The sequence below is a fragment of the Dasypus novemcinctus genome, chromosome 29 (assembly GCF_030445035.2).
Source record: "Dasypus novemcinctus isolate mDasNov1 chromosome 29, mDasNov1.1.hap2, whole genome shotgun sequence".
NCBI lineage: Eukaryota > Metazoa > Chordata > Mammalia > Cingulata > Dasypodidae > Dasypus > Dasypus novemcinctus.
In genome coordinates, this window is record NC_080701.1 from 19,446,321 (window position 1) to 19,473,076 (window position 26,756).

Here is a 26,756-nt window from a genome sequence, read left to right on the forward strand (position 1 = left end):
AGGAGCAGCATGGCACATAAAGTTCTGAAGAAATAAAAGACTCAGCATGCTCAAGGAGCTGAGAAGAAGCAGTGTGGCTGGGCTCAGGACAGATAAAGCACTGTGGGATGCAAGATGACCAGCTGTCCCCTTTTGCCCAGCACTGAGGGGTTTCCCAGGGCATGGGACTTTCAGTACTGAAACAAACTGGGACACTTGTCCCCTTAAGTTTAAAATGAAATTGGAGAGACTAACTTAGGAACCATCTGCACACGTTTTAACTCACTTGCAGAAGCTAGCAATTCTCATGATAAAAGAATATTAGACGCACAAACTACCTGGTTGTTTAAATTGAATTGAATCCTTTTTGCCTCATAGGACAACTTCTGAGAAGAGAAAATGATACCCACACAGCATCTTGGAAAGAATCAGTTATACTTTGACAATATTAAATAGCAAAAATTAGGAAAATGAAAAAAATTCATTAATGACAATAACTAGCGAATAAGTAGGCAGAGTCAGTAAATAATGTGGAAGAACTTCAGCTTGAAAATTCTGATCTTATTTTCCACATAACTATAGGCCTTTGTGTGTATAGATGTGTGATAAACAAAGGATTACTTCCTTCTTTCCTTCCCCCTTTCTTTCATTTCTTCCTTCTTTATATACTTCTTTCTTCCCTCCTACCCCATTCCTTCTTTTCTTCTTCCTTTCTTTATAACAAATGCCATTCAGAAAAGGATCTGAAATTACCAGTTATCTTTTTTTATATCGATCTTTCTACTTTTCAAAATACATTCACATTACCTTATTGAATTCCCACAATAATTCAAGAAGGTGTTTATCTTCAACATAACATAAGACTATGAAAAGAAAAGTGGCTTTTTGGGCATCACATAGTAAACTTAGCAGGGCTGGAACTCACGGTTCCTGATTCTTAGACCAGTTTCTTACAGTACTGCCCTCTATGGTTTGGTGCTGTATGTAGAACAGAAAAACATGTTCTTAAACTTAACCCATTCCAGAAGGTGTGAACCCATAGGAAACAAGCACATTTTGATGCAATTACTTCAGTTAGGCTGTGATTCACCTCATTCAGGATGGGTCTTAATCCTCTTACTGAAAATGGAGTGAAATTTGGACAGAGAGAAAGTCTTAGAAAGTCAGAAGTTGAAAGTCAACAGAATCCAGAAGAGAAGTGAGAGACCAAGAGGAAGGCCACTGTGTGCCTTGCCATGTGACAGAGAAGCCAAGGACCAAAGATAATGGGTAGCCAGATCCAGAACACCAGTGGTCAGGAAGGAGGCACTGCCTTGATGACACCTTGATTTGGACTTTTGCCAAGCCTCAAAACCCTGAGCCAAATAAATTCCCATTGTATAACCCATTTCTTGGAGTTTTTCTTGAATAGCCTGAAAAACAAAAACAAACCCTACGCTCAAAAGACAGATCAATGATAGAATTTTGTGGAAATTATAGGGAAGCATAAAGGAACAATATTTGCGGCAGCAGTTCTGGGAAATGCTGTAGTTATCTTCTAGAAATTGCTGCACAGAGCAGAATCATGGCAAGCTCAAAAGACAACAGAATTTCTCCTGAGTCTCATAACCTCATGTCAAGTCATCTTTGTAATAACTGGGGTGAATCAGGCCCTCCGATGCGCTCTGACATTTTGACTGCCACCTGCACATGCTGAAAGGCATGACATTTCTTACACCTTTGAAAACATCAGAGAAAATAAAAGAAATCACCTTCATTCTGAAGTTGACCTTTGTTGGACCAAAGGATTTGCTAACAGGGCTGTAATAAAAGCAAAAAAGGGGCTAGTGCAATAAAGAAGAGATCAGTGGAACAGGTCATAAGCCCACATAACAATTGACCAATGATCATGCCAGTAAAATTGTATTCTTCAATACCTGCAATCTATAGGATGTCTTTCTTATTTGAGGGATTTAAAAAATCTTATGGTACCTCTCTCATCTCTTCTTTCAAGATAACTGAGAATGTGGCATCCTCACAGGTGAAGGACCAGCTCATTGACTCGCAGATGGCTGGGTGTCATTTCACCCAAAAATGGTTGAAATCACCTGACTGAAAAAGCCAGATAGACCTGCAGCCGACCATAGCCACAGAGGATATGATTTCCTCAAAGCCACAGAGAAAGTCAATAACAGAATTAGATCTAGAATTTTGATCTTCTTGCTACCCATGTTGTGAACCCTAGCCTTCTACTTCTGTTCATTAATTTGCAACCCACAAGCCAGCATGGTAACAGCTAGGGGTTGCTTGTTTCTGGAACCACCGGTTCGTACACCTTGCCTCAGGACCTTGCAGTGCAATGGGCTTTAATTCCTGGAATCATTGCTATGTGATCATTACATCACAGAAGCCCAGCCACTCCACTTCTTGTGTTCCGAGCTAAGCCACAGAATGAAGTTGGGAAAAGATTGGAAACAATGCCCTGCTCATCTGAAATCCAAGCAGCATTTATTCTCTCCTCCTTGGTGACCTTCTTCAGTGGACTCCTCATCTTATTCCTTTGCAGAATAATGTGGATACACTTTAAAAAATGTCAAAACCTCGAAGTAAAGGGAATTCTACTGGTTAGTTTCCTTATTTGAGATCCCACTGTATGAAGAGCGGAGACAGGTTTGGCATGTGTTTGTGTTTGACAAACAATTTAGTTTTCATTCAATTTTCATGGGCTAAGAGAACCAGATCTGATATGGTGCCTCAGAAAGGGGTTCCTTCTACTTGGGTAGGAAATGGACCTCCATCCCAGAGCCCACAGGTCCAAGGCCAGGCTTTCTCTTCTACCCCTGCTCACAGGACCATTGTTTTATTATGGATGACGATGAGTGATAGCTCTAGAAACAGAGAAGGACACCCATGGGTAGTATGGCTACAGCTCTGCTTTGGATTTTAAAATGACTATTTTGCTAGATCCTATGAAGGAGGTGAAAGAGAACATGATATCTTTTCCAGCTTTACATTCATAACTCATGCATGATGCATATGCACTTACATATACACATATATACCGTGATGACACAAAAAACCTGCACACAGGTACCCACACACCCATGCACATTACATCCAACCACAAATGCAAATATGCTTCCATGCTTCCATGCTTCCAATGAGCATGCAAGGGTTGGTATTGTTGAACAACCTCTGGTCAATGATGATGAATAGTGATACCTTACCCAGGTAAGACTTGCTTAGAAACTTGAAATAAAGCTCTCAAATAATACACCATGGCCACCGTTGACCTCACAGAGTTTAATTATGCCCTGTGTACAGGGTGGGTTGTCTGCACTTTTGTTTTCCAAACTTTGTTTTCTCCTCTGTTGGTTTATAGTAATTTTCATAGCAGAAGACAATTTACATGTGAATTATCACAACTAATATTGAAAGCTTGCTTCAAACATCCTTCTTCTCCCTAAACATTGACATAAAGTAATAGAATTTATAAGAACTACCTTGCTTTTTAAGATTATTGGCAAAGATAATAATATAGAATTTAGTATTCTGTGTTTTTAAAATTCCCAATATTGAAGCTCATAGATTGTGTTGCTAAGTGACTTCAGTCTATTAATAATTATTTCTAGAATAAAGAGTTCAAGAAATGGCATAAATATTGGGATTCTGGGGTACTGACTCCTTGATAACACTGCTAGAATACACAAATGGGGAGGGTGAATCTGCCAATTGCTTTCATCCTTTCCTTTTTTTTTTTGATTTAATGCCATAACTGAATTTATAAAATTTTTTGAATCTCCTGATTCTTCTGCTCCAGAAAATGTGTCTTCTTCCCCCATTATGTTCATTTTTGTGTGATTCCAAAAATGTCAGAACAGTTTCGTCCATCACATTTGCTGTGTTTGTTGTTGTTGTTGTTGTTGTTGTCACTACTTAGGGTATAATTTGTGTCTAAATTTCAGCTCCTATGTACCTTTTAAATTCAGAGAGCAAACAAACATTACCAAATGTTTAAAAAAAAAAAAAAGACAAAACAAAATGAAAAACGAGGTCTGAACAACCAAAATGCTATACTGTTCTGCTTTTCACATCTTGAGGAGAGTTTAATAGAAGTTGAGTGATTTCTCAAAACTTGGTTATATTTAATTAAATTGAGACAACTACACGTTGCTCTAAGGCTTTGGGAAAGTTGACCAAATGCAAATATGTCCTAAATCTAGCTTCTGTGAAAACTTCTTTTAAAAAAGAAGGCTCGTTCACTCTAGCCTTCACCCAGACTTCGTATGTGGGAGGCAGGTGCTTAACCACGTAAGCTACATCCGCTCCCCTCTCGCTGCCTTTTCTTGGGCAAGTCATTTAATTCCTTTGTCTACCTCATGGTACTATTATACATTTCAAATGCTATAGAGTGAGTAAAGGATTTTGTACATGTGCAGAAGGATTATAACTTAGGGATCATTATAATTTCAGGAGGACACGACGATACCAGATGAGGAACTGAAAAGCAAGATAAAATTGCTGCAACTCTCTTTCCTCTTACCAAAGGAGAAACTTAAGCAATCACCTAAACATTAATTTGCCATCTTTTTCTTTGTCCACGTATCTTGATAGAAAATGTTAAGACACACATTACTGAAGCAGAAGGAAGCATGCTGCTCCCAAATCTGGTCACTAAAATTATGCCAGTTTAAAGGGTCTGGGGCTAAGAGTATGTGAGCAAGGCATGGGTGGACACCACAGAGTTTGGAATTAGAAAGCTGTGTGGCAAAATGCAAACCCAGGAAAATTCATTTTATGAAATACTGTATAAGCAAATTCAGGATTCTTTGGGTTGCACAAGGGTGGGAGTTGTATTTGGCCAACACGGCAGCAGATGCCATCAGCATAAATAAAACAGAGTTATTTCCCTGAGATCCACCTCACTCTCTCAGTTCATCTCTCTTGCTTGCAGGAACTCTTCCTACGAAAGAACACCCCTAATAAACATTTAAAAAGATTACACTTCCAAGGAGCCTTTCGTGAGCATATAGAAATGTTGCTTTCAGCACAGACCTTGGTTGGGCAAGTGCTGGTAAGTAAATTTTCATTGTTAAAGCTAACTAGCTTTGGTCATGAGTGTGACTAGAGTCAGTGCATATAATTTTATCATCCAGATAACTATCCAATATATCACTGCCTCCCAATCCCCATCTCCCTGTATCTACCACTCTCCATCCATTATCCTTTAGAGTTAATTATAATTACTTGGCATTATGTTATGTAATTATTATCAGACTCTCCACTAGAAGGTAAGCTTTGTGAGGGCAGAGGTTTTGTATATTTTGTTCTCTCTATATTTAGATGGGTGTCTGGCACAGAATAAATGCACGAAAGAATGAATGAGTTCATCTGGCCAGAAATTTAGCACTGTTTCCCCTCCTTTGAAGCCAATTACCTCTTTTCTTCATTACACAGTTAGTCTCGTTTGCCCTCCATGATATTTCTCACTCCCTTGGTTTTTTTCTAGGTATCTCTGGCTTATTAAAACTCATGGTAGGCATCATCTCCTCAGGGAAATCTCCCCATAACCCCATATTTGGCTAAGAGCACCCTTGTCTAAGCTTTTGCAATATCCATTGAACACTTTTCAAACATTATTAAAATGATCTTCACATATGCCTGTCTCCCCCAGCTGACTGTGAAGTCCTTGAGAGAACAGACTGTGTCATAGAAATATTTGTGTCCCATTGTCAGAAACAGAAGATGCCCTCCAAATGAATATTGCACCGATGGTTATTTCAGTAATATAGTTTGACTTGGAATATTTTAAAAAGCTGGAATCTGTAGTATGGGATATGCTGCCATCAGATGGTGGTGAGGTATAAGTAGACACACTGAGCTAGAGATTGTCCTCTGCTTCTGCTTCTTGTAATTAGTGAAAACATAGCTCTTTTCTAGTTAGTTTTATTTAATTCAGTACATAATTAAATTCCAAAGCTTGCTTGTAAGTGTATAAGTAAAAATGCTTTCATAAAAGCTGCGGGGAATGTTATATACTCTGGGAATGTGCCTCTCCGTTTTCTGTCTGGGTAACAGATGGAGAATGGTAGACACAGGGAGATGGGGATTTGGAGGCAGTGACATTTTAATCTTGGTCTCTTCTCCCAGATTCCTTGTGGAGGTGACCTGCTGGAGAAGGATATCATGATTCTCTTTGACTATACCAGGGATTTCTTGGTTAGGGCCCCTTTAAATGTTCAAATCATATTTTTGTGGGTGAGAGAACACAATATTAAAAGGCCATCAGGGTGAGGCACGAATGTGCTTATAGTATCCATATGGTACTGTAATATACATATAGCATTGAACTTTAGGGCTGCTCATTGATTAGTGACCAATAATTGCTTCTTTCATAATGGAAGAATTGTTCTTGTAACCTGTTACAACAGACAATCATGTAGTTGGAATGCCAGGAGACATGAAATAAAGGTTGGATTTGAGTCACTCCAGTCTGGTAAGATAAAACTCAGACTCTCAGGAGCCCAAAGCAAGTGAGGTTGTTGTTGTTTAAATGAAAGGGTAGGAGAACAAAATGGCTTATAGATTCCCTTCCTTCCATTTATCTGTCATTCCTTCTTCCTTCTTTCTTTCATCAATTATTTATTGTTTGCCCACTACATGCAAGGCAGGTATTCTTTTAGGAACTAAGGATCCCATGGTGGAAACTCTAGACAAGAGTCCCACATGACAGAACAGAGTGCTGCCCTCGCCCTGCCCTAGTGGAGCAGAGAGCATAAAAACGTGTACTGATAAATAAGGCAAATTCAGATGGGATCAATGCTATGAGACATGATGGGTGTGGGTCTGAGAGTTGGGGGCGGGGAGGTTTTTGGAGGATCAGCTTTAGATACAGCAATGAGAGAAGACCTCTCTGAAGAGGTGAGATTTGAGCCGAGATATGAAGAACCAAAATTAAACAACCAGAAATTGAAAGATGGAGGAACTGGGTTCCAGGGAGAAGAAAGCGTTTGGTGGAGGTGAAGAGCTCAGTTTACCGCAAGGACCAAAAGGAGAGCCATGTGCTAAGGGCCGGAAGGGCATCTGGAGAGTGAGGTACACGAAGAGACTAAAGAAATACTTGCCTTGCCCTTCCCAGGGAGGACGGAGGCTGTTCTAGGAACAGTGTTATCCCAACGCAACTGGAAGCCATGGAGAGTTTTTAAGGTGACGTTGATATGGTCTGACCATGTTTTAAAATTCAAAAGGCATGCAAGCTTGAAAATAAAGGAATTGTCAAAGGCATACCAGGCAAATGACAACAGAAATTATGAGCATAATTTTAATATCAGGTAAGTTTGAATTCAGGGCAAAAACATTAAATGAGCCCAAGGAACTTTTACGACAAATGATCAAACTTTAGTCAAGCTGTAACATCATTAATATCACTATACTAAAAATATTATTTCAAGATAATTTTAAGTGAAAAATTATAAGAAATGAAGGGAGAAATAGAAAAAAAACCACATTAGTTCTAGGAGACTGTAGTTCATCACTCTCAGATCAAGACATACTGAACAGACAGAAAAATAATAATACTAAACACAAAGACCAAAGTAGCTTAATTAATAAGAAAGTCTGATTGAAGTGATTGAACTCCATACATTGTAAACAAAAATTACACTTACAAATGTCTATGCACTATTTTTTAAAACTCAACATATATTCAACCACAAAAAGTAGCCCCAATTTTAAACATACAAATTACAGTGTTAACTGAAGAAAGTGAATATGAGAAATCAATAAACCTAGAAAACAAAAGAACTAAAAACAAAGACTTTGCAGCTGAACCTTTTTTAAAAATTTCCCTTAAGTGATTTTTGAATCAAAGAGAAATCAAAATGGGAATTACACAATATTTAGAAAGTAAAGATGATGAAAATACTGCATATCCCTTGCTCCCATAAGACTGAAGCTGCTATGAGTTCAATGCATAGCCTTAAATACTTATTTTGATATATAAGAATTAATTAAGTATCAAACTTTAAAAGTTAGAGAAAGAAAGCAGATTGAACTGAAGCAAAATAAATTAATAAAGTCAGAAGTTAATGCATTATAATATAGATGATTGTCTGAAACATACAATAAAATAGAGAAATTGTTTTGCCAGCCTAAAGAAGTAAAAGAGGGAAAACGCACAATTGATAACAAAGGATATTGGAATGAGGAAATAAGTACAGACAAAAAGAAAATTGACCGATGAAAATACAATTAAATTTGAAAATCTGGTTGACTCCTAAATTACCAAAACTGACCTTAAAAGAAAGAAAACGTTGTCCTAAACATCTAGAAGAAAAAGAGAACTCACCAAAGACCTCTATCTCATCATCATCACCTTACAGAGCCCCTCCCGCTGTGAAAGAAGTAGTTGATTTCAAAATGCAGTCTACCAAATCTTCAAGGAGTAGATTTTCTCTAATGCTAATTAAGCAGTGCCAGAGCAAAGAAAATGAATGAAAGAAAGCATTCAATGAAGTTTTATTTTTCAATGAAGACAGAGTGTCTATAACAAAACACATGAAGAGAACAAACAAAAGAACTCTACAGACTAATGCTCTGATTATTTTGGGGGTGAATACATGGCCAACTCCCCATGTAAGAAAAATAAGAAAAAGAAGACATAGAGAGGTGGGAAAAGAAGGAATAAAGAGTGAGGGGGGAGGGAGAGGAAGAGGAGTTTTTTTAAGAATCTAATGGAAAAAAAAGATTATCTTTGAAACAGGCTGCCTAATAGAGATTCTTCTAGTTTGAACGTAGTGCATTGATCGACTCTGTAGCTTCTGAAGACTTGTTGTAGTGTATCACAGGGTATCTTTTCATAAAAGCCTGATGGAGAAATTTTCTTCTAACTTTAGTTCCAAGCATAATCCTTTTGGATGTTATGAATTTTGTAACTGGCCATGTTTCTTTGTTGTGTTGTTGGCTAAAACATTTGTGTAGAACCAGATTTATGGCTTAACTTAGCAAGTGTATTTATTTTTAGTATTATTCTAGGCACCGTTTTATGTACAATCCTGCTTCATTTTCTTCTCTTGCTCCTATTTTCCCAGGTAATCTAGCATTTGATGTCTTTGTATTCTGCCTTAAATCCTTTCTGTAAACGTGTAATCCTTACTATAAATACGTAAGACCTTAGCAATAGCAACAGTTATCAATCCTAGACTACAGAACAACTAAATAATGGACAAAAGATGCATCACAACTTGTTTGAAAATGAGAAACTATTTCAAAAATAATGTTGGGAAAATTGACTATTCTAAAAATTCTTGAAGTGTTTTCTTTCTTATTTTTCCTAACGTAATCCTATTTCTAGGAGGAAAAAAACAAAACATAAAACATGCTAGGAAAGATCACTGTCTTACTTTATAATTTACATCCTTATCTATGCATGGAAAATTTTTCTGCCACCTTGAGATAAGTTGCGTATGCATCTGTTTTTTTTCTCATTTCCTTTCATTATTTGATATTTTGTGTTTAATATATTAAAAATTTATTTTGATATATGGCATGAGAATACATTTTAATTTAGAGAATTGTATCATATTAATAGGGAAACAACTAGTAGGAAATACTGCACTATGTAATTATACAAGTAATTTGAATATAATTATCTTTTTGAATGGGTAATTAGTATTCAAATTTCAAATTGTACCAAAAAGTACACTGTATAAAAATAAGTTTCTTCCTTACCCCTCTCCCCAGGGCAAACAACTGCTATTATTTTCTTCTTTCAAAACCTGCAAATTCTTGGCAACAATATTGTCAGATATATTTTCCTAAGGGGTTGAGATCACTTCAGACAATTCTTTCTCCTCCCATAATTTACATCTGTAAACTCTAAAGTTTGAAATTATAAAATGTGTTATTCCTTGTGACACTTCTTTGTGGAGAGTACTAAAGTAAATGGTTAAAGGGACCAGTTGGAAGAAAAGTTAGATCCAAATTCAGGTTAGTCCACTGATGTTGTTTCTTCAAATCCGAATGCACAGATAAATGAGAATGAGCTAACATATTGTGATGATTACACAAGCTAATATGTGTAAAGCATACATTATATATGCCTAGCATATAATTAGCATATATAATTATTAACTATTATTAATGTTTTCATAAACATGGTAACTCAGTGCTTGTATCTATAAACATAAAAAAATGACTAAGACTGATGCTGAACCCTGATTCATTCTAGCAATAAGCAATATCCATAGAAGCATACGTTAATTTAAAAATCCATCTCTCAGATGCATGTCCTATAAAATTCTCCTTTTTATGTTTAGTAATTATCCATCTATAAAATATTTAAGTTGTTTTGATCAATCATGTCTCAATAACAATTGTAATGATAATTCAATCTAGAAGAAACCTTAAAACTATTAGAACCTTATGGTCTCAGGAAGTTTATATCCCCTTTCAGTTCCTTGCATCTACCTAGAGATTTCAAATGTTGCACCATTTTTTTATCCCATTACTATTTATTATAGGTGTTAATCAGTAATTACTGAGTCAGCGTAACATTTTATATTATAAACAGGATGATCATAAGTCCAGATTTGTGCCAGTTTTTCTGATGTAATTGTTAATAGGGTTACTTTCATTCTTAAAACCATTTTGTTTGGACAATAAATAATATAGCCACCTTAGTTTTAAATATTTTTTTTTCTCTCCCAGAGAAAAAAGACATTTTCCGAGAAAAAGAAGGTATTGTTATTAGAAAGAAAGTAGCTTTGACGGTCTCCCCAGCCAGCCAGAGATTAAATTCCACCTTTGGTTGAAGGGAACTTTTTTCCTTCCCTCTACTCTTCAATCAACCCGTCTTCCTCATGATGGACCATGTCCCTACTTTTTGACTCATTTAGCCTTGTTACAAATTTGTATATTTAATTGTTCTCATGAAAAAATAGTTTTATTTATAAATCATACATACATAAACATACGCCTGCATGTGTTTGTAGAATTGACATTACACATACTTCATATATTTATGTATATAAATAATATGTATATATAATATTTTTCCTTCTTAATTTCAATATCCTCCTTTAAAATTTATCTCATTTAGTTTTTGTTTGTTTGGCTTGAGTTTGCTTTATAAGACCTTTCTAAGTACTTCTTTGGCCGTTTCTCACAGATTTTGATGAGTACTTTTCTTTATTTTTATTGTCTAATTGGTCTTTAATTTTAGTTACTTCAAATTTTAATTTTGATTTCTTATTTGAATCTTGATTGATTTGGGTAATTTTGTGTGCTTTTGTTTTCCTAGAGATGGCTATGTCATCTACTTAGGTAGAAATTTATGGTCCAAGAATGTCACTGCCTTTATGACTATTACTTTATGGAATTTATAGAGAAACCTATTTTATTACTCTTTCATGGACTTTTGAAGGAATATGTATTATCTTTTTGATATATTAGCAGCATTAATTATAAGTTACTTTCACATCCTTAATTATTTGCTGACCGTTTGAAAGGGGCATGCCAAAATCTTCGTTTATGAGATTTTTTTAGTTATATTGGATATTTCTTGCGTCTCCAATGGATTTTGAATTGTGTATTCTTATACAATATCAATTAGTATATCAACTAACCCATTATATCTTGGTTTATTATGCTTTTTAGCAATATGAAATATCTCTTTTTGTTATATTTAGACATTTTTTGGTTGGAATTTTTCAGGATACAATATTTAGCATCTAATGTTGAGTCCCCTGCTTTTTATTTCTACTTGATCGATATATCTTTTCCCAGCTCATTTCAATATTTCTGTCTCTACCTCCTTCAAGGTATTACATCTAATAATTCTATCCTTTTGCTGCTGCAGTTGTTGATTCCCCCACCATTGGGGTGTTGCTTTTTGCAATTACTACTTCTGCTTTACCTCCAAATTCCCATTTGCCCTTCCAATCCTCCAATCTTGTTTAACAGATTCTTACAATTAAATTGTCTTGGTTAAATGATTGGCATAATTTCTGACCCCCCTTTTGGATCCTTAATAATACAAGTTGGAAGTGAGAATTACAAAGCCAGACTTCTTCTCTTTCATTAAACAGATAACCTGGCTTTTATTTTTTCCAATGTAGAAGAGTATATGACTTTTTTTCCCCAAAATCTGGAATGTCCCCACGATATGCCTCTCTTACGGTTCCTGCTTGACAATTCTTCGTGAACCTTTTCAATATGCATTCAGGTCTATCTTCAAATCTGAGTATTTTATGTCTTCAATCAGAGTATTTTTTGCTATTTTTAGCTTTTTGGGGGGTAAAAATTGTTAATTTAGCCTTCTACAATGCCAATTATAATTGTCTCCCTTGAATCTAACCTCCATGCCCTTTTCTATCATCATTTCCATCTTTATTTTTTCCCTTAATGGTCTTGGAGAATTCCTAGATTTGTTCTATTTTGCTTTCATCAATATCCATTCCACTATTCGGCACCTCTGTTGAGTTTTTACTTTTGTCAATCACATTCTCCCCAGCCCCAGGAATTCTATCTTGTTCTCTTATTGCTTTTTCTGAAGGCAGCCTGCATTCATTTAATTGGTGCAATATCCTTTCAAATCTCACTAGGAACACTAATTGCAATTTTAAAAAGTTTAATCACATATTCTGTGTTATCTCTTTCATCGGAAGCCATTTTCTCCCCTTTCTGCACCTGGTCCTCCTGTTTTCTGTCACTTATCATATAAGTGGAAATTTTGTATTATCTGCTAATGTTCATAAGTGAGACATTAGAACATGCTTAGTGTCGTTTTTTGGCTATGCCGGTCTGTTTCTCTTCTGAAGACACCCAGAGCTCTCCACTACTTAAACAGGGAAATAAGACGTACTGTGGAAATCAAAGTCCCAACTTATCATGCATTTTCCCACAAAGACAAAACGAGGGAAATACTGTGGCCAGCCACTCTACAAAAGATCTTCTCTGTGGTTGAGAGCTCAAATTCTTCAGTTTCTTTTCCTCCGGCTACTTTCCAAGGTACTGCTGAAAAAATGAAGTGCTGCCACTAGACAAGAAGTTTCTTCTCGGTGACTGCTTGGTTCCGGCTCTTCTCTAGGCCTTCCCTGGTCATATGGTTCCATCTTCAGTGTGTAGCCTCTAGCTCTTGGGTGGACCACTTGCCACCCCTCCCCTATCAGCCCCCTTCACCTCAAGGGACAGTTCTTCATCCTGTCAGAATTGCCTCTACTTACTGTCTCACTGAATAGTACTCACAGCTTTTGACTCTGATGGCCTTATTTTGGTTTGGTATGAATATTGCACTTGTTGTATTTGTTATTTCTATTTGTTATATAATATTATCTTGGCTTAGGATGGTTGTACTGTTCTTAGTTTTGAAAGAGATAAAATTTTCTTCTTTCATTTTTTGTCATTTCTGTGGTTTAGGAATTGGTAAATATATGACATGCTGCCATCTTTCCAGAGATCTGTCAATATATGATTTATACTTGAAGGATCTCTTATAGAATTTAGTAATAGAGGGAAAAATAATAATAGTCACATATAAAGAGAAAAAGATTTCATGAAAACTATTTATTAATCACTTTAAATATTCTGTTATTATCCCAATGTGTGTCACCTCTCCTGAACTTCAGACCACATGTCTGATGGAATATCTTCATGAAACCTTCAAATCTAGTAATATCTCCATCACTATTTAATTTAGATGTAAAAATGGACGTGTAAGTGGGATCTGAGAGCACAAGAAAATGGATGAGAGCAACTCCCCTGTTTGTAAGTAAGCTGCACAATGGCCATTTACAAAGCAGAAGGAAGGAAACCAGCTGAAATTTTTAGCCTCCTGACTAAACTTGTAAATTAGGGTTGAGCTGGAAATTGGTGAGGAATTTTGGAGCAAACTCTGTTTAAGTAGAGGGGTGGCAGTGCTCAAATCCCAAAGAAGAGGCTTAAAAGGGACCCCTGAGAAATCTGTACCTGTATCTCTTGGAACTCTGGGGGCATGCAGCACAGTTATTCGGCACATTTCTGGCAAGGTACTGTTGGGCTAACTGTTCTATGTCAGAGAAGTTGCTACACTGGAGATCATCTGCCCTTCCACTGTTTGCTGTGGAGAATACTTGAGTGCTTCCTCATAGAGACACCAGATAGAGGCCACATGTGAGAGTCTTCTACAACGTGCTTAAGTCATTATCTGGAGAAATAAGGGTTCCAGCAGAAAGTAGAAGCATGAGGTAAAATGAGAAAAGAGTTGCAGGAACCAATGCAAGAAGGTGCTTTCATTCAATTCAAGAGAGCCACAAATGGACCACTTAATTTAATATTATCAAAACTGAAACCTGCCCTCCTCCCCCTTGCTTTCTGATCCCCCTCACTCTGCTTTCCTTTATTTTCTTAGCACTTATCTTCTAATATACTATACAATTTACGTATTAATTCTCTTTATTTATTGTCTCAATTTTAAGCTCCACAAGGGCAGGGATCTTTGTATGTATTGTTCACAGATGTTTCCCCTACACCAGAATAATACTCGGATCATAATAGAAATATTTTTTTAATTTGCACATACATTGATTTGGGGTCTCCAACAAGCAATGAAATAACCCATAAAAGTAAACATGAAACACCTGCCATGTCCAGAAAGTCCCAGGCCAAAAGCATGGCAATGGAATACCAGTTAAGGAAGAACTCTCCTAATCCTACCTCTCCTTTTCGTTAACTCCCCCAAACCAAGACACTTACTATTCTAGGAAGCCTAGTCAGTGGCAGAGTAGGAAGAAAACCCTAAAAACCATTAATAGAGAAGAAACTGAGCCATTTTCCAGTCCAGACAGCCTGTCCAAGCAACACCTGATGTGGAAGAAAGAAAAACTCTTAATTGTAAATAAAATTTAGAGTTTTAGTATTAAACTATACCAAGGTGATTTGGAAACTTAAAATAACTGGAGGAATTTTTCTTATCTAAAGTTAACCTGAAAGTTATAGAGCTGGTTCAAGATTTCCTTCAGGAACAGAAAAACAATCAAATGCACTGAAGCTTTGAATGGACAGCTTTGTGATTATACTTCATAAACCCCATTAGTATGTTTAAAAACACTTATTTTCTTTTTCTTACTTACATAGTACTACCCCTCCTGGCAAAATTCTGACATCCTTTATGCATACATGTTTATCTTCTATAATATCAGGGGCAATTCAAGTCCAGGGTCTATATCCTTAGCTTTCATTTTCTAACATGTAATAAAGTGCAGAACATATAATTTATGGCATTTAATAAATGCTTGATGAGTGAATGAATGAATGATAGGACATTTTGAGATCAGAAAGCTCTAGGAGTAGCAGGAAAGACAAACTATTTGTGTGCAAGAGTTACGATCAGATACATAAAATGAGTACATGTTTATTTATTAAACACAGTAAAAGTTCAATAACTTTTTCCTTGAATGAATGAATGAATGAATGAATGCTAACATGAAAGGATATGTGAAAAAAATGACTCGATGTATATAAACAAGGTAAAAATAGAAAATACAATTTTGTTTTTTGTTTACTCATTTATATTCCATGTCAATAAACGCATTTAAACCTTTGTCCCTTTATTTTTAGATGATCCTTGTCTTCCTACTAAGCATTGGGTCTCTCATAATCTACTTCATTAATTCTAATGAGTAAGTAAAATCCCAAGTCATCCTTTTCTGCTATATCAATAGGTTGTTCAGCTCATCTGAAATATTCTCCTAAGAAATAAAGCTGCACATATTTAAAAGAAAGAAAGAAAAGAAGGGTGGAGGGAGGGAAACACTTATAGAGATATAAAAAGGATAAATGTTTAGTTCCCCCCAGGAAGAACTAAAACCAACTCCGTTAAAAACAAATGACTGTTGTCCTAGGGGAGGGAGGAGGGTACACGGACCTCCTTCGGGGTCTCTGAGAACCCAGACTCCAGCTTCTTGCTCCTCATATGGACCAATCATGTCGTGGATTCCTTAGTTGTCCAAGCAGAAGTTCTGCAGGGTTTCAGGATTTCCCACGGGTCTCGAACAACTTTGGGTAGGCTCAAGAAAGGGAAAGCGCTAGTCCTCCCTTGAGAAGAAGGAACAGAGGATTGTCTGCTCTACTTTGAAGGCACTCCCTTCTTCTACCCCAGAGTTTCTTGGACACAGCCCAGTCTTACCCAACTCCATGGCAATCTTCTGGGAATCATATTCGATATCCAGCTGAAGTCAAGGTGAGACTACAGGGCCACAAATGTCAGGCAACTTAAGGGAACCTAGGGAAGCAAGTGGACTCCTAACAGAATTCATTTTATGAAACATTTGTGAATTCTTAACAGATCTTTAAGGAAATTTTCTTTGCATTTGGTTCCAATCAGTCCAGTTGACCAAGAGCAGCTTTCTGTCAGAAGGGTGCAAAAGCCACCACATCCTGCCTAGAGAGAGGGCCTTGTAAACCCAGGAGAGCCACATCAACTCTGTGCCTCCAAATTCCCATTGATAAAAGAGAGAGAGAACCATTGAACTCTATGAAAGGAAGAGCAGACAATTTTCCTGTGATTTTCAGCTCCACAGTGGACAGTTCTACTGGCTTTTTTCATGCATACCTCTACTCCCAAGAGAAAATAAATCTCCTTGAGGTCTGAACTTAAGTGTCTGGATTGACCATTCATGGTGAACAAATAGAAGATTGCCTGTCCTTCCCCTGTAGTTGATCCTACATAGACATGGCTTGTAAAATGTTCACATTTCTCTTCCAGCCCTGTTGGAAGCTGTTCTTCATATGAAGATAAAACCATCCCTATTGATTTGACTTTCAATACTTTCTTTAGCTTCTATTTTGGGTTGAGAGTAAGTACCTATTAAAAAATGGAAGCAGACACCCAAACATTGCACGTGCAACTAAAGAGATGTGTGTGCCTTAATTATACAATCTGCCTGTGTTTCAGACTCTAAAGATAGAGGGTCTGAGCCCAAAATTGCTATGTAATGAGACAGAAAAATTCTCTCTTCTGTGCTTCAAACTGTAAACCAGGGCAAAAATTCAAATAGAAATGGAAATGATTCCTTTATTAAATGGCATTATTCTGTTCATTGGCTTCCCACCTACCACCAAGAAAGCTTTACTAATAATCACAATTTAGCACAACTATTATAACAACCATCTGAAGATGTAGCTGGTTCCACTGATAGTATATGCACCATAAAACTATGAAAAATAATTTTGTGTTTTGTTTCATTTTTGTTGCACTCATTTATTAAATAATTCTCTTATTCTACAAGTACCCATCCTGAATCTGGATGCCAATGTATTATCCTCTCCTTGTTTATGAGAGATGGCATTTAAGTATATATTTAGTGTATATTGGAGATAGGTGTATTTTAAAGACATGGATATGTGTGTCTATATGTGCCTATATACATAAATGATATGTATTTCTTGACCTTGCTCTGATTGCAGTAACCATCAGAATCTCATTTTTAGGGAAAACTTTCCCTTCTGAAAGTGCTAACTTTCTTACATTTAAATAGAGCAGCTCAAAAACACAGGCCTTAGCTGGCCAGGAGTTTAGACATTTTTTCCACTGGAGACCATCTACATTGCTCACAAAACATTTTTCTATATATTTATATCTATATGTCAGAAAGCACTAGGAAGAGCAGGAAAATCAAAGCGCTCATTCTTAAGTGCGGAAATTACAATTAAGTAAATAAAATGGTGCATGTTCATTGACTATTCAGTAAAGGTACAATCTCTATCTCCCTGTATCAGTATGAATTTATATGTGGAATATAATGACAATAAAGCTTCCATTGATAAATGCGTTTAGTTGACTAACGCAATCTCTTGTGTTCACCTTGAAGTTCTTGAGGATAAAAGACTTTTGGTCTCCTGTTTCCATTTCATAGTTTGTGGCAGCTGATGACAAGATCAAGTTCTGGTTGGAGATGAATTCAATCGTAGACATCTTTACTATCCCACCAACCTTTATTTCTTATTATTTGAAGAGTAATTGGCTAGGTAAGTTTGTTGTGAGAATCAGTAGGAATCTTGAAAAATCTTAGCATTGTGCATTTGTAAATATCCTTCATTTAAAAAAAAAATGCCAGACTGTCATTCAAGAAATTTCTCACTGTAGTTGTATGATAATTAAATATATTTGCAGAAACCATTTTTTTGATATCAGCATCTAGCAATGTATTTGACACACAGTAGGGGCTCGGTAGGTGTTTATGGAATGGCTGACCCAAAAACTAAGAGGACAGGGTCCCTAATCTTCCATCCCTATGCAGCATATTTAACTGGGATACTCATATGGACTGGGATAGATAAAAAGGCTCCCTTGGTCTTAAAAGCTATGAATCATCAGATCCGGATATGATGAGTCTTTATCTTTAAAGTGGATGTGTGTAGAGAATATAATTTTCATCCATTTTTATGTAACTTTATATTATTTATCATCAATAACATAAATCTCAATTCTTTTTCTTGCTCTCTATTATTAAAACACATTATATATATATATATATATATATAAACATTGAGGAGGATTTCAAAGAGATACTATGGTAAAAAGTTTATGGAAATTTGCTTTCAATTTTAAAGAGTTAAATAACATAAAGTGTGCATACTGTTTATTATATGTAAGGCACCCTTCTACGTGTTTTACCTTAACACTGCAACCCTATGAGGCAGGGACAATTCTAATTCCTATTTTACAGAGAAGGAAATAGAAAAGTTAAGGAGATTGCCTTAGATTATAGCAGCAATTTGGCATTAGGGCCGGGGTTTGAATTAGAGTCATGCTCTTAAACCCACAACATTATAAGTTATTATGTTTGAGCATCTCAGAGAGAAAAAGCATGTATACAATCCTAATTGTATTATAATTCAAACTTCTCCCTGGAGTGACCTTCTTTTGGCAGCTTTCTCCTTTCCATTGCTTTGCAGGTTTAAGGTTCCTAAGAGCACTGCGGCTACTAGAACTCCCTCAAATCCTGCAAATTCTACAAGCCATCAAAACCAGGTAAACACTACCCTTACCTGAAGAACTATGTACTTGTAAGCTGGGATTAGGAAATGAAAATGTTGACTGAGCCTTAAACTTAACACATTTCCCATCAGAATTTCAGTACAAAATTCATGAAATGCCTCAACTCTCAAATATTATTCACTCAGATCTTCCCATTATATATGTTATACTGGTGGAAGAGTTTGGGACCACTTTAAAGCATTTGCTCATTCTTCATTTTGTAAAGCTTCAATCCGTAAATGGATTTAAGTTTTAATTCTGAGCTCCCAGAATATAAATCAAAGCAGTCGAAAGGTCTTGGTTATACGTTTTTGCTTTTTATGAGCTGTGTCTCCCCCTGGCTATAGATAGAATAAATAAGAAGCATTTCTTTAGGTGTAGAAGTCTAAGACAATTTCTCTGAGCATGAGCATTGCCCAGCAATAGCAGTAAACTATTGCTCACAGAAATAGGGTTAACTAAATATCTAAAAAAAAAAAAAATCCAAATTACCTATGGGCAGCAACATTTCTAAAAGTTTTAGCACTGTGCTCTGATGTTATCCATTTCAAAATTTCTATGCCTCTATGTTCTCAATAGAAGAACCAAATATTACAAGTATCACATGTAACTGTAAAGTATGTATGTGTTATAGAGAACCTGGGTAAGAAAACCTATTCTCTAATGACAGGTGCCCTGCCTAAAAACCACAGAGGTCTCAACTAAACTTTAGGGCTTAATTATGAGGTGAGAGCTTCTCTGCTCCTCGTCACTCAAGGATTCTGTTATTAGCTTAGCAAGATGACTCCACATTTCTGTGGTCTTCTCCAAATTTCATTTTGTAAGCCCTCTCCCAAGATTCCTACGAACTCTAATGGATAATGCACTTTGTACTATCCTTTAGACAATGTAACCATCTATTAAATGTATTTTACCGTGACCCATATATGGTACATTTTAAGAGCAGTATAATAAAAGGTTAACGATATCACAGTCAAAACCCAAACTTTTTGAACCAGTATGTGTGATTGGATTTGTTTTAGATCTGTGATTCTCAAACTCAAACATGTAAATGAATTGATCCTAGGATCTTGTAAAAATATAGATTTACGGTCAGTAGATGATGGGGTCTGGGATTCTGTATTTCTAACATTTTCCCAGGTGACGCCATCATTGCTAATACATTGAACACACTTTGAATAGCAAGATTTTAGAGAAAGAGGTGTTTGTGGTATTCCAGAATCTGTCAGAAGAGGCCCAACCACTCTTGTCTTCCTCCTTCTAGTAATTCAGTGAAGTTTTCCAAACTGTTATCAATCATTCTCAGTACCTGGTTCACTGCCGCAGGAATCATTCACCTGGTAAGCATCTCATCCTACTCCCTAATGTTGTCGGTCAGCATGCCTGTTCTTTCTTTAAAAAAAAAAAAAATGGAGTTGAACCTGCTGAACTCCGTCTCCATCACTGTAACCGATCTGAGGTTTATCTTATTAATATTCCTTTGTGGGGTATCCCCACCCCCAGATTCTCCACAAATATGCATCCCCTTCCCTCAAAGCACCTATGTTCCCTTTTCCAATATTCAAAACCTGCTCTTAGGAAAGTCCCTGGTAAGCCCACCCTTCAGAGGTAGAAGCAATAGATAAAATTGATCACTATCCTTCAATGGGGTTTTAGCATTTTTAACAAAGGATAAAAAGTCTTAAAAGCAAAGAAATATAACCGATTGGAGACTTTCCTCCTTATAAAAGCTGGAGAGTTGTAAGAGAGGAGCTGTTGGGTTCCTTGGGGCTCTTTTCATTTTCCTGAAATCAATCCATGTAAACAGCTGCTCCTTTGGCTACAGGAATGGCTAGTTCTTATCCCACATAATCAGAAATGTTGTAAATGGATTTTGACACTAAGCAAGAAACCTCTGCACTTTATTGCTTGAGGACAATTGAGGAACAGTCATTAGAAAATTCAGAAATTGAAGTGGGATGTTGGAAGCCTTTGAGAAAAACAAAACAAAGGAAAGAAAATACAGTGGAAGCCAGTTGTACTTGATTCCTTTTCTCAGTTATTTAAAAACAGAAACAGTAGAAAAGAAAAAAAAATTAAACATAACCAACTTCAATTCATCAGGAAAAATGTCCAACACCAAGTGCAAATTATGAGATGAACCTTCAGGAAATCCAGAACAAGACACATACTGCCTCAACACGCAAGCAGGAGTGAAATTTCACTAAAAATAAGTGTCACATCAATAAAGGCAGGTCTGGGAAATGTATGTCACTCAACCAACTGTGCTCCCGTCTACCATATAGAAGGTCCAGGGCTCAGTGCCTAGGGTCTCCTGGTGAGGGCAATCTGGCCTGTGTGACATGCTGGCCTACACAGAGTGCTGGTCCACACTGGAATGCCACCTCGTGCAGAAGTACCTCCCTGCGTGGGAATGCCGCCCAGCACGGGAAAGCCACCCCGCACAGGAGTGCTGGCGAATGCTGAGAGCTGGTGCAGCAAGATGATGCAATGAGACACAGAGGAGAGAAAATAAGAAGATGTAACAGAACAGGGAGCTGAGGTGGTGCAAGAGAGTAATTGCCTCTCTCCCACTCAGGAAAGTCCCAGGATCAGTTCCCAGAGCCACTTAATGAGAATATCAGCAGACACAGAAGAACACACAGCAAATGGACACAGAGAGCAGACAATGGGGGGAATAGGGTAGGCGGGGGAGAAATAAATCTTTAAAAAATAAATAAAGGCAGGTCCATGGATCTAGAAGACTGGACCTAGGAGCATGGACTTACCATAGGAGAAGCAATCAGTACAGTCCAGATGGACATCACAGAATGACAGGCAAAAGACTGCAAAAAGAGAAGCCATGTTGACAGGACATGCTATCTGCCTTTAAGAGTAGTGCTGAGGGGCCCTCAGGTAGAATTTTGCTGACATATTGTGTTTTATGCAAACGTGGGTTTTTAAAATTATTTGCTAACTTTTATGGAGAGTGATCACAAATACTTGTTTTTCCTGATTCTTGGGGAAATTGACGTTTCTGTCAGCCCTACTTTTCCAAGGCCACCAGCAGTTGTAGCTGAAGAGTAGCTGCTCCTGTAAAGAACATGTGCTCTTGGGTTGGACACGGTCTTTACCAGGCACAAGTGGAAGCATTAAAGTCTCTTGCTTTACCCCTCTAGGCATGGGAGCCTGTGTTCTTGCTGGATGCCCAGTCTCCCAGGCAAGAAAGTGGCCAGTGATGATGCATTCAGAGGAAAGAGAAGCACCTAGACAACTTGTGTGATTTAAGGGTCTCTGGAAGAGCTATATCCCCAAGCTAAGAAAATAACATTTGTTGACAAAATGTTTAAAAACACAAAGCAACCCAAAGCTAAGTTTGTCCCAACTCACCACCTTTCCATCCTCACACCGTCCTTCAGCTAAAAGTTGGCACCATTCAAAGTTGAGTATTAACCAGAAAGAAATCAATATGGTGTCCATGCCTAAATTCTGTCCAAAAAAATCAGGGGCTATGGTAGAGAGCCAGAGTATAACAATATTTACATAATACAGCAGTTAAAAGAACAGCAATTTGGAGATAATTTACCCAAGGAAACAAAGGAAACGTTAAGAAAAAGACCTCCGTATTTGTAAAACTACAAATAAGACTTTAAAAAACTGAAAATAACCACTCAAACAAGTTATATAAGATTTGAAAGAAGAGAGTATTAAACACAGTGGAGAAAGAAAAAATAATTGCAGAGCTCTGAAAAATATGCATGTAAGGAAACAAATGTAATAAATGTGATAAAACCATGGTTAGAGACATGATGTACAGGATTAAGGAAGAAACACTGAAGTGAAAAAAAACAGAAAAATACTCACGTGATTGTAGAGAAGAAGCAAGCAAATGGACAATGTTGATTCAACATGCTACCAACTAAGTCACCTGGAAGGTGAGTACACAATGAATGGCACCAGAAAAGAGTTTTAAAAGAAAGGAAGTCTTGAATCTGTAGGTTAAAGGGCTTACTGTATCCCAGGGAAACTGACTCTAAATTATTAATTCTGATCATATTTTGGAGCAGTTCCTGAGCTTCAAGAATAAGGAGTGAAACAAACCAGAACACTGCAGGAGGTAAAAAATGAATCAAATCTCCTATTTATCTGCAGCTTTGGTCAATACCTGAAAGACGTTAGTACAGCAAATGTGAAGAAAGTGTAAACTTCCTAAGTGTTTTAAGCATATTAGGGAAACTAGCACTCATGTGTCCCTTTTAAACACAACTCTTAATGCTAAAATCCAGCCAGAGAGGAGATTAATCAAAGCTAAGAACTCAAGAATAGAGTAGTGGTGGTACTTACTGAATGAATCTGAAGAAAATCAAGATGAAACAAAGGGAATTATGGATATAGACTAGAATACCCATGCACAATGTACAATAATATAACTAACACAAATGCAGGATGGGGACTGTAGCAGTTTGATATTGTTTATGAATTCGGAAAATAGATATTGGATTATGTTTGTGAACTGGTCTGTTCTTCTGGACATATTAGATTGTATTGGATTTGAGGCTTCACTTTTGCTTAATTAAATAATGATTAAGGCTTTGATTGGGCCACATCAATAGGATGTTGAGTCTCTGCCCCCTCGGTGGGTGGAGACTCACAGAGAAAGGACACTACAGAAAAGGGAAGTTAGGGTTTTGATTTTGGAACCCCAGGAAGTAAACACACAGAGAAACAGATACATGAGGAAGGAGAGAAGGCTCCATTAGACATGGCAGAGACCCCAGAAATAGAGACGAGCCATTTGCCTGATAATCTATAGCTGGCTTGTGGAAAGAGCAGAGCAGCTGAGCTGAGAGAGAAACAAGCCCTGGGAAAAGAGGAACCCAGGAAGCCTGAACCCTTGCAGATCGGCAGTCATCTTGCTCCAACATATGGCAACAGACTTTGGTGAGGGAAATAACTTATGCCTTATGGCCTGGTAACTATAAGCTTCTACCTCAAATAAATACTTTATAAAAGTCAACAGATTTCTTGTATTTTACATCAGCACCCCTTTGGCTAACTAATACAGGGAGATAAGAAGAGATGGGAGAGTGTCCTTATTTCTTCCTCTTTCATAGTATAGAGTTAATAGAGTTTATCTAAAGTTGAAACATAAAATTAAAAAGTGTAAAAATTCAGTTTTGAAATACAGAGTTCAAATACATAATAATTCAGTGTCCGTAATCCTTTTTCCTAACTTTCATTCCCTTTCTGGGACTGATGGGTTAATGATAACATAGTTAAGAGAGAGAGCAGGAAAAAAAAAAGTAAAACAAAATATATTAGTGATTTAAGTCAGTGTGATTTAACTTGATTGTCTTATGATGTATTAGTCTAGGAAAATACTGAAAGCTCTAGAGGTCAGGAGCAGATAAGCAGATTTTGCAACAAAATCCACTACCTGCCACAAGAATTAAGAATGGACATTCAAGCTCTTCTTTATTTTACAATGACGTCTTATAGGAGCCTACACTCAATTATTCATCAAACTTAAGGAAATCACTATAGTGCCATTGCCTAAATTACTCAATTTATTTAATATCATAAATAGATAATCTGATAAATGTAATTTCCTTAAAATGTGAAGACACAGAGGGAAATTAGAGGAAAATATGTTCCAGAAGTTTTTCTTTTTAATCACTCAAAAGTTTTTGGGAGGAAAGAGGAAAAATAACTTGGAAAACTTATTTGTTTACATTTCCTTAGATGCTAGACTTCATATGCTTAAGCTCCCTGAAATAAATTGTTCATTTAAGTTTTTCTTTCCTTAATGATAATTCTGATCTAGTAGGAATAATGAAAGTGAATAATATTATTTAGTTTAAGAGTCAAGAGTTTCCAGGATGTGATGCACCCACATAAAAAGAGCCTTCCAAAGGCCGGACACAAGTTACATGTCCTCCAGATTTTAGCAATAATCACAATTAAGGAAGTCAAGACTCCACAATCACTACTTGAATTTGTAAGCCCTTCATGGCATCCTGAAAATGACTTATCCATTTCACTGGGTTGATCTAAATGAAATTAATCCACTATTTTGCTGATTCCTCGAAAACCTTCCCTTGGATTCTATTCAATGACTATTCCTATATTTCTCTTTTTGGACAGGTGGAAAATTCTGGCGATCCTTGGCTGAGAGGTAGAAATTCACAGAACATGTCTTACTTTGAGTCCATTTACCTGGTGATGGCAACAACATCAACTGTTGGCTTTGGAGATGTGGTAGCCAAGACGTCCCTGGGACGGACCTTCATCATGGTCTTCACCCTTGGAAGTTTGGTGAACAGCATTTTGGTGTCTTTTAAATATACCTATGTAAACAAACAGAAAAAAATTGGTTAGTGCATGGAAATGAAGAGATACAGGTTGAAAAGTGGATGTCACATTATTCAGAGCAAGTGTCAAATGAAAAGAAAATGATACATAGATCCCATAGTTTCCTACTGTATCCCTGGAGTACACGATGTAATGTCTCTGTTGTCATGGATGAAGAAAAAGATGCTTTATTTATTAGTTTCTAAATTGGTTTGAGCAAACATCTTCCTTCACCTTTTACCCAACAGATTGGTCTTTGTTCTAAAGAGGATGGGCCTCTAAGATTTGATCTGAAGAAAGTTCTGTTTCTTCCAGCCCAAATGTGTTAGTTTCCATCAAACCAACATCTTACTTCAAATAAGAGAATACCCACGCTTGATTTAGGAGTGTAGCAAGGGTCAAAGAAGACTTCTTTTCTTTTTGGTCACTTTATTTTTTTTTTCCTTTTTTTTTTTTTTGTGAGGTCCCATTCAACCCCACCCCCCACCCCACCTCTCCCCCCCCCAGCAACACTCGTTCCCATCATCATGACACATCCATTGGATTTGGTAAGTACATCTTTGGGCACCTCTGCACCTCATAGTCAATCGTCCACATCATGGCCCATACTCTCCTCCATTCCATCCAGTGGGCCCTGTGAGGATTTACAATGTCCGGTGATTGCCTCTGAAGCACCATCCAGGGCAGCTCCATGTCCCAAAGACGCCTCCACCTCTCATCTCTTCCTGCCTTTCCCCATACCCATCAGCCACCATGTCCACTTCTCCCAATCCAATGCCACCTCTTCTATGTGGACATTGGATTGGTTGTGTCCATTGCACCTCTATGTCAAGAGGAGGCTCAGATTCCACCTGGATGCTGGATGCAATCCTCCCACTTTCAGTTGTAATCACTCTAGGCTCCATGTGTGGTGGTTGTCCTTCTTCAACTCCATCTTAGCTGAGTGTAGTAAGTCCAATAAATCAGATTGTAGGTGCTGGAGTCTGTTGAGGCTCAGGACCTGGCTATCACCTTGCCAGTCCAGAGATTCAAATCCCCTAAATATATCTTAAACCCCAATATTAACTGCACCTCCAGCACATTAGCATGAAAGTCTTATGAAGGAAGATCCCATCTGAGTCCAGATTCATCACACATAAACACCATTTCCAAAGAGGGGCCATCTGACCTGGTAGTTAACCCCATCGGCCATGACCATAACTCCCATGGGTCTCTTTAGCCCTCAAAGGAACCAATATCTGGGGGTTGTATCTGCTTTATCTGTCTCTCTGACTCTGCTCAGTTGTGCATGAGGGCAATCCTTCTGCCAGCCTCCAGACTCTTTTTTAGAAACTCGTAGCCATATAAACTCATTTCTCCTTTCCATTTCCCCCTTACTTTAGGTCAAACAGCATTTTAAAGTCATGTTATTTTATGTAGACAGGGATATTCTGCTGATCCGCATTGAACCTTC

At 37.2% G+C, this 26,756-nt stretch overlaps 1 protein-coding gene across 1 annotated transcript in view; it reads left to right on the forward strand.

The window, feature by feature from the left end:
- The first annotated feature begins 1,079 nt into the window (after positions 1-1,079).
- Positions 1,080-26,756, forward strand: part of KCNU1 (potassium calcium-activated channel subfamily U member 1) — a 163,617-nt gene continuing 137,940 nt past the window's right edge. Inside the window, 9 exon segments of the mRNA XM_058289816.1 lie at positions 1,080-1,177; positions 2,366-2,582; positions 4,913-5,032; positions 15,553-15,614; positions 16,700-16,790; positions 17,850-17,961; positions 18,892-18,967; positions 20,238-20,313; positions 25,097-25,267. Of these exon segments, the coding sequence (XP_058145799.1) occupies positions 1,080-1,177; positions 2,366-2,582; positions 4,913-5,032; positions 15,553-15,614; positions 16,700-16,790; positions 17,850-17,961; positions 18,892-18,967; positions 20,238-20,313; positions 25,097-25,267 (1,023 nt within the window).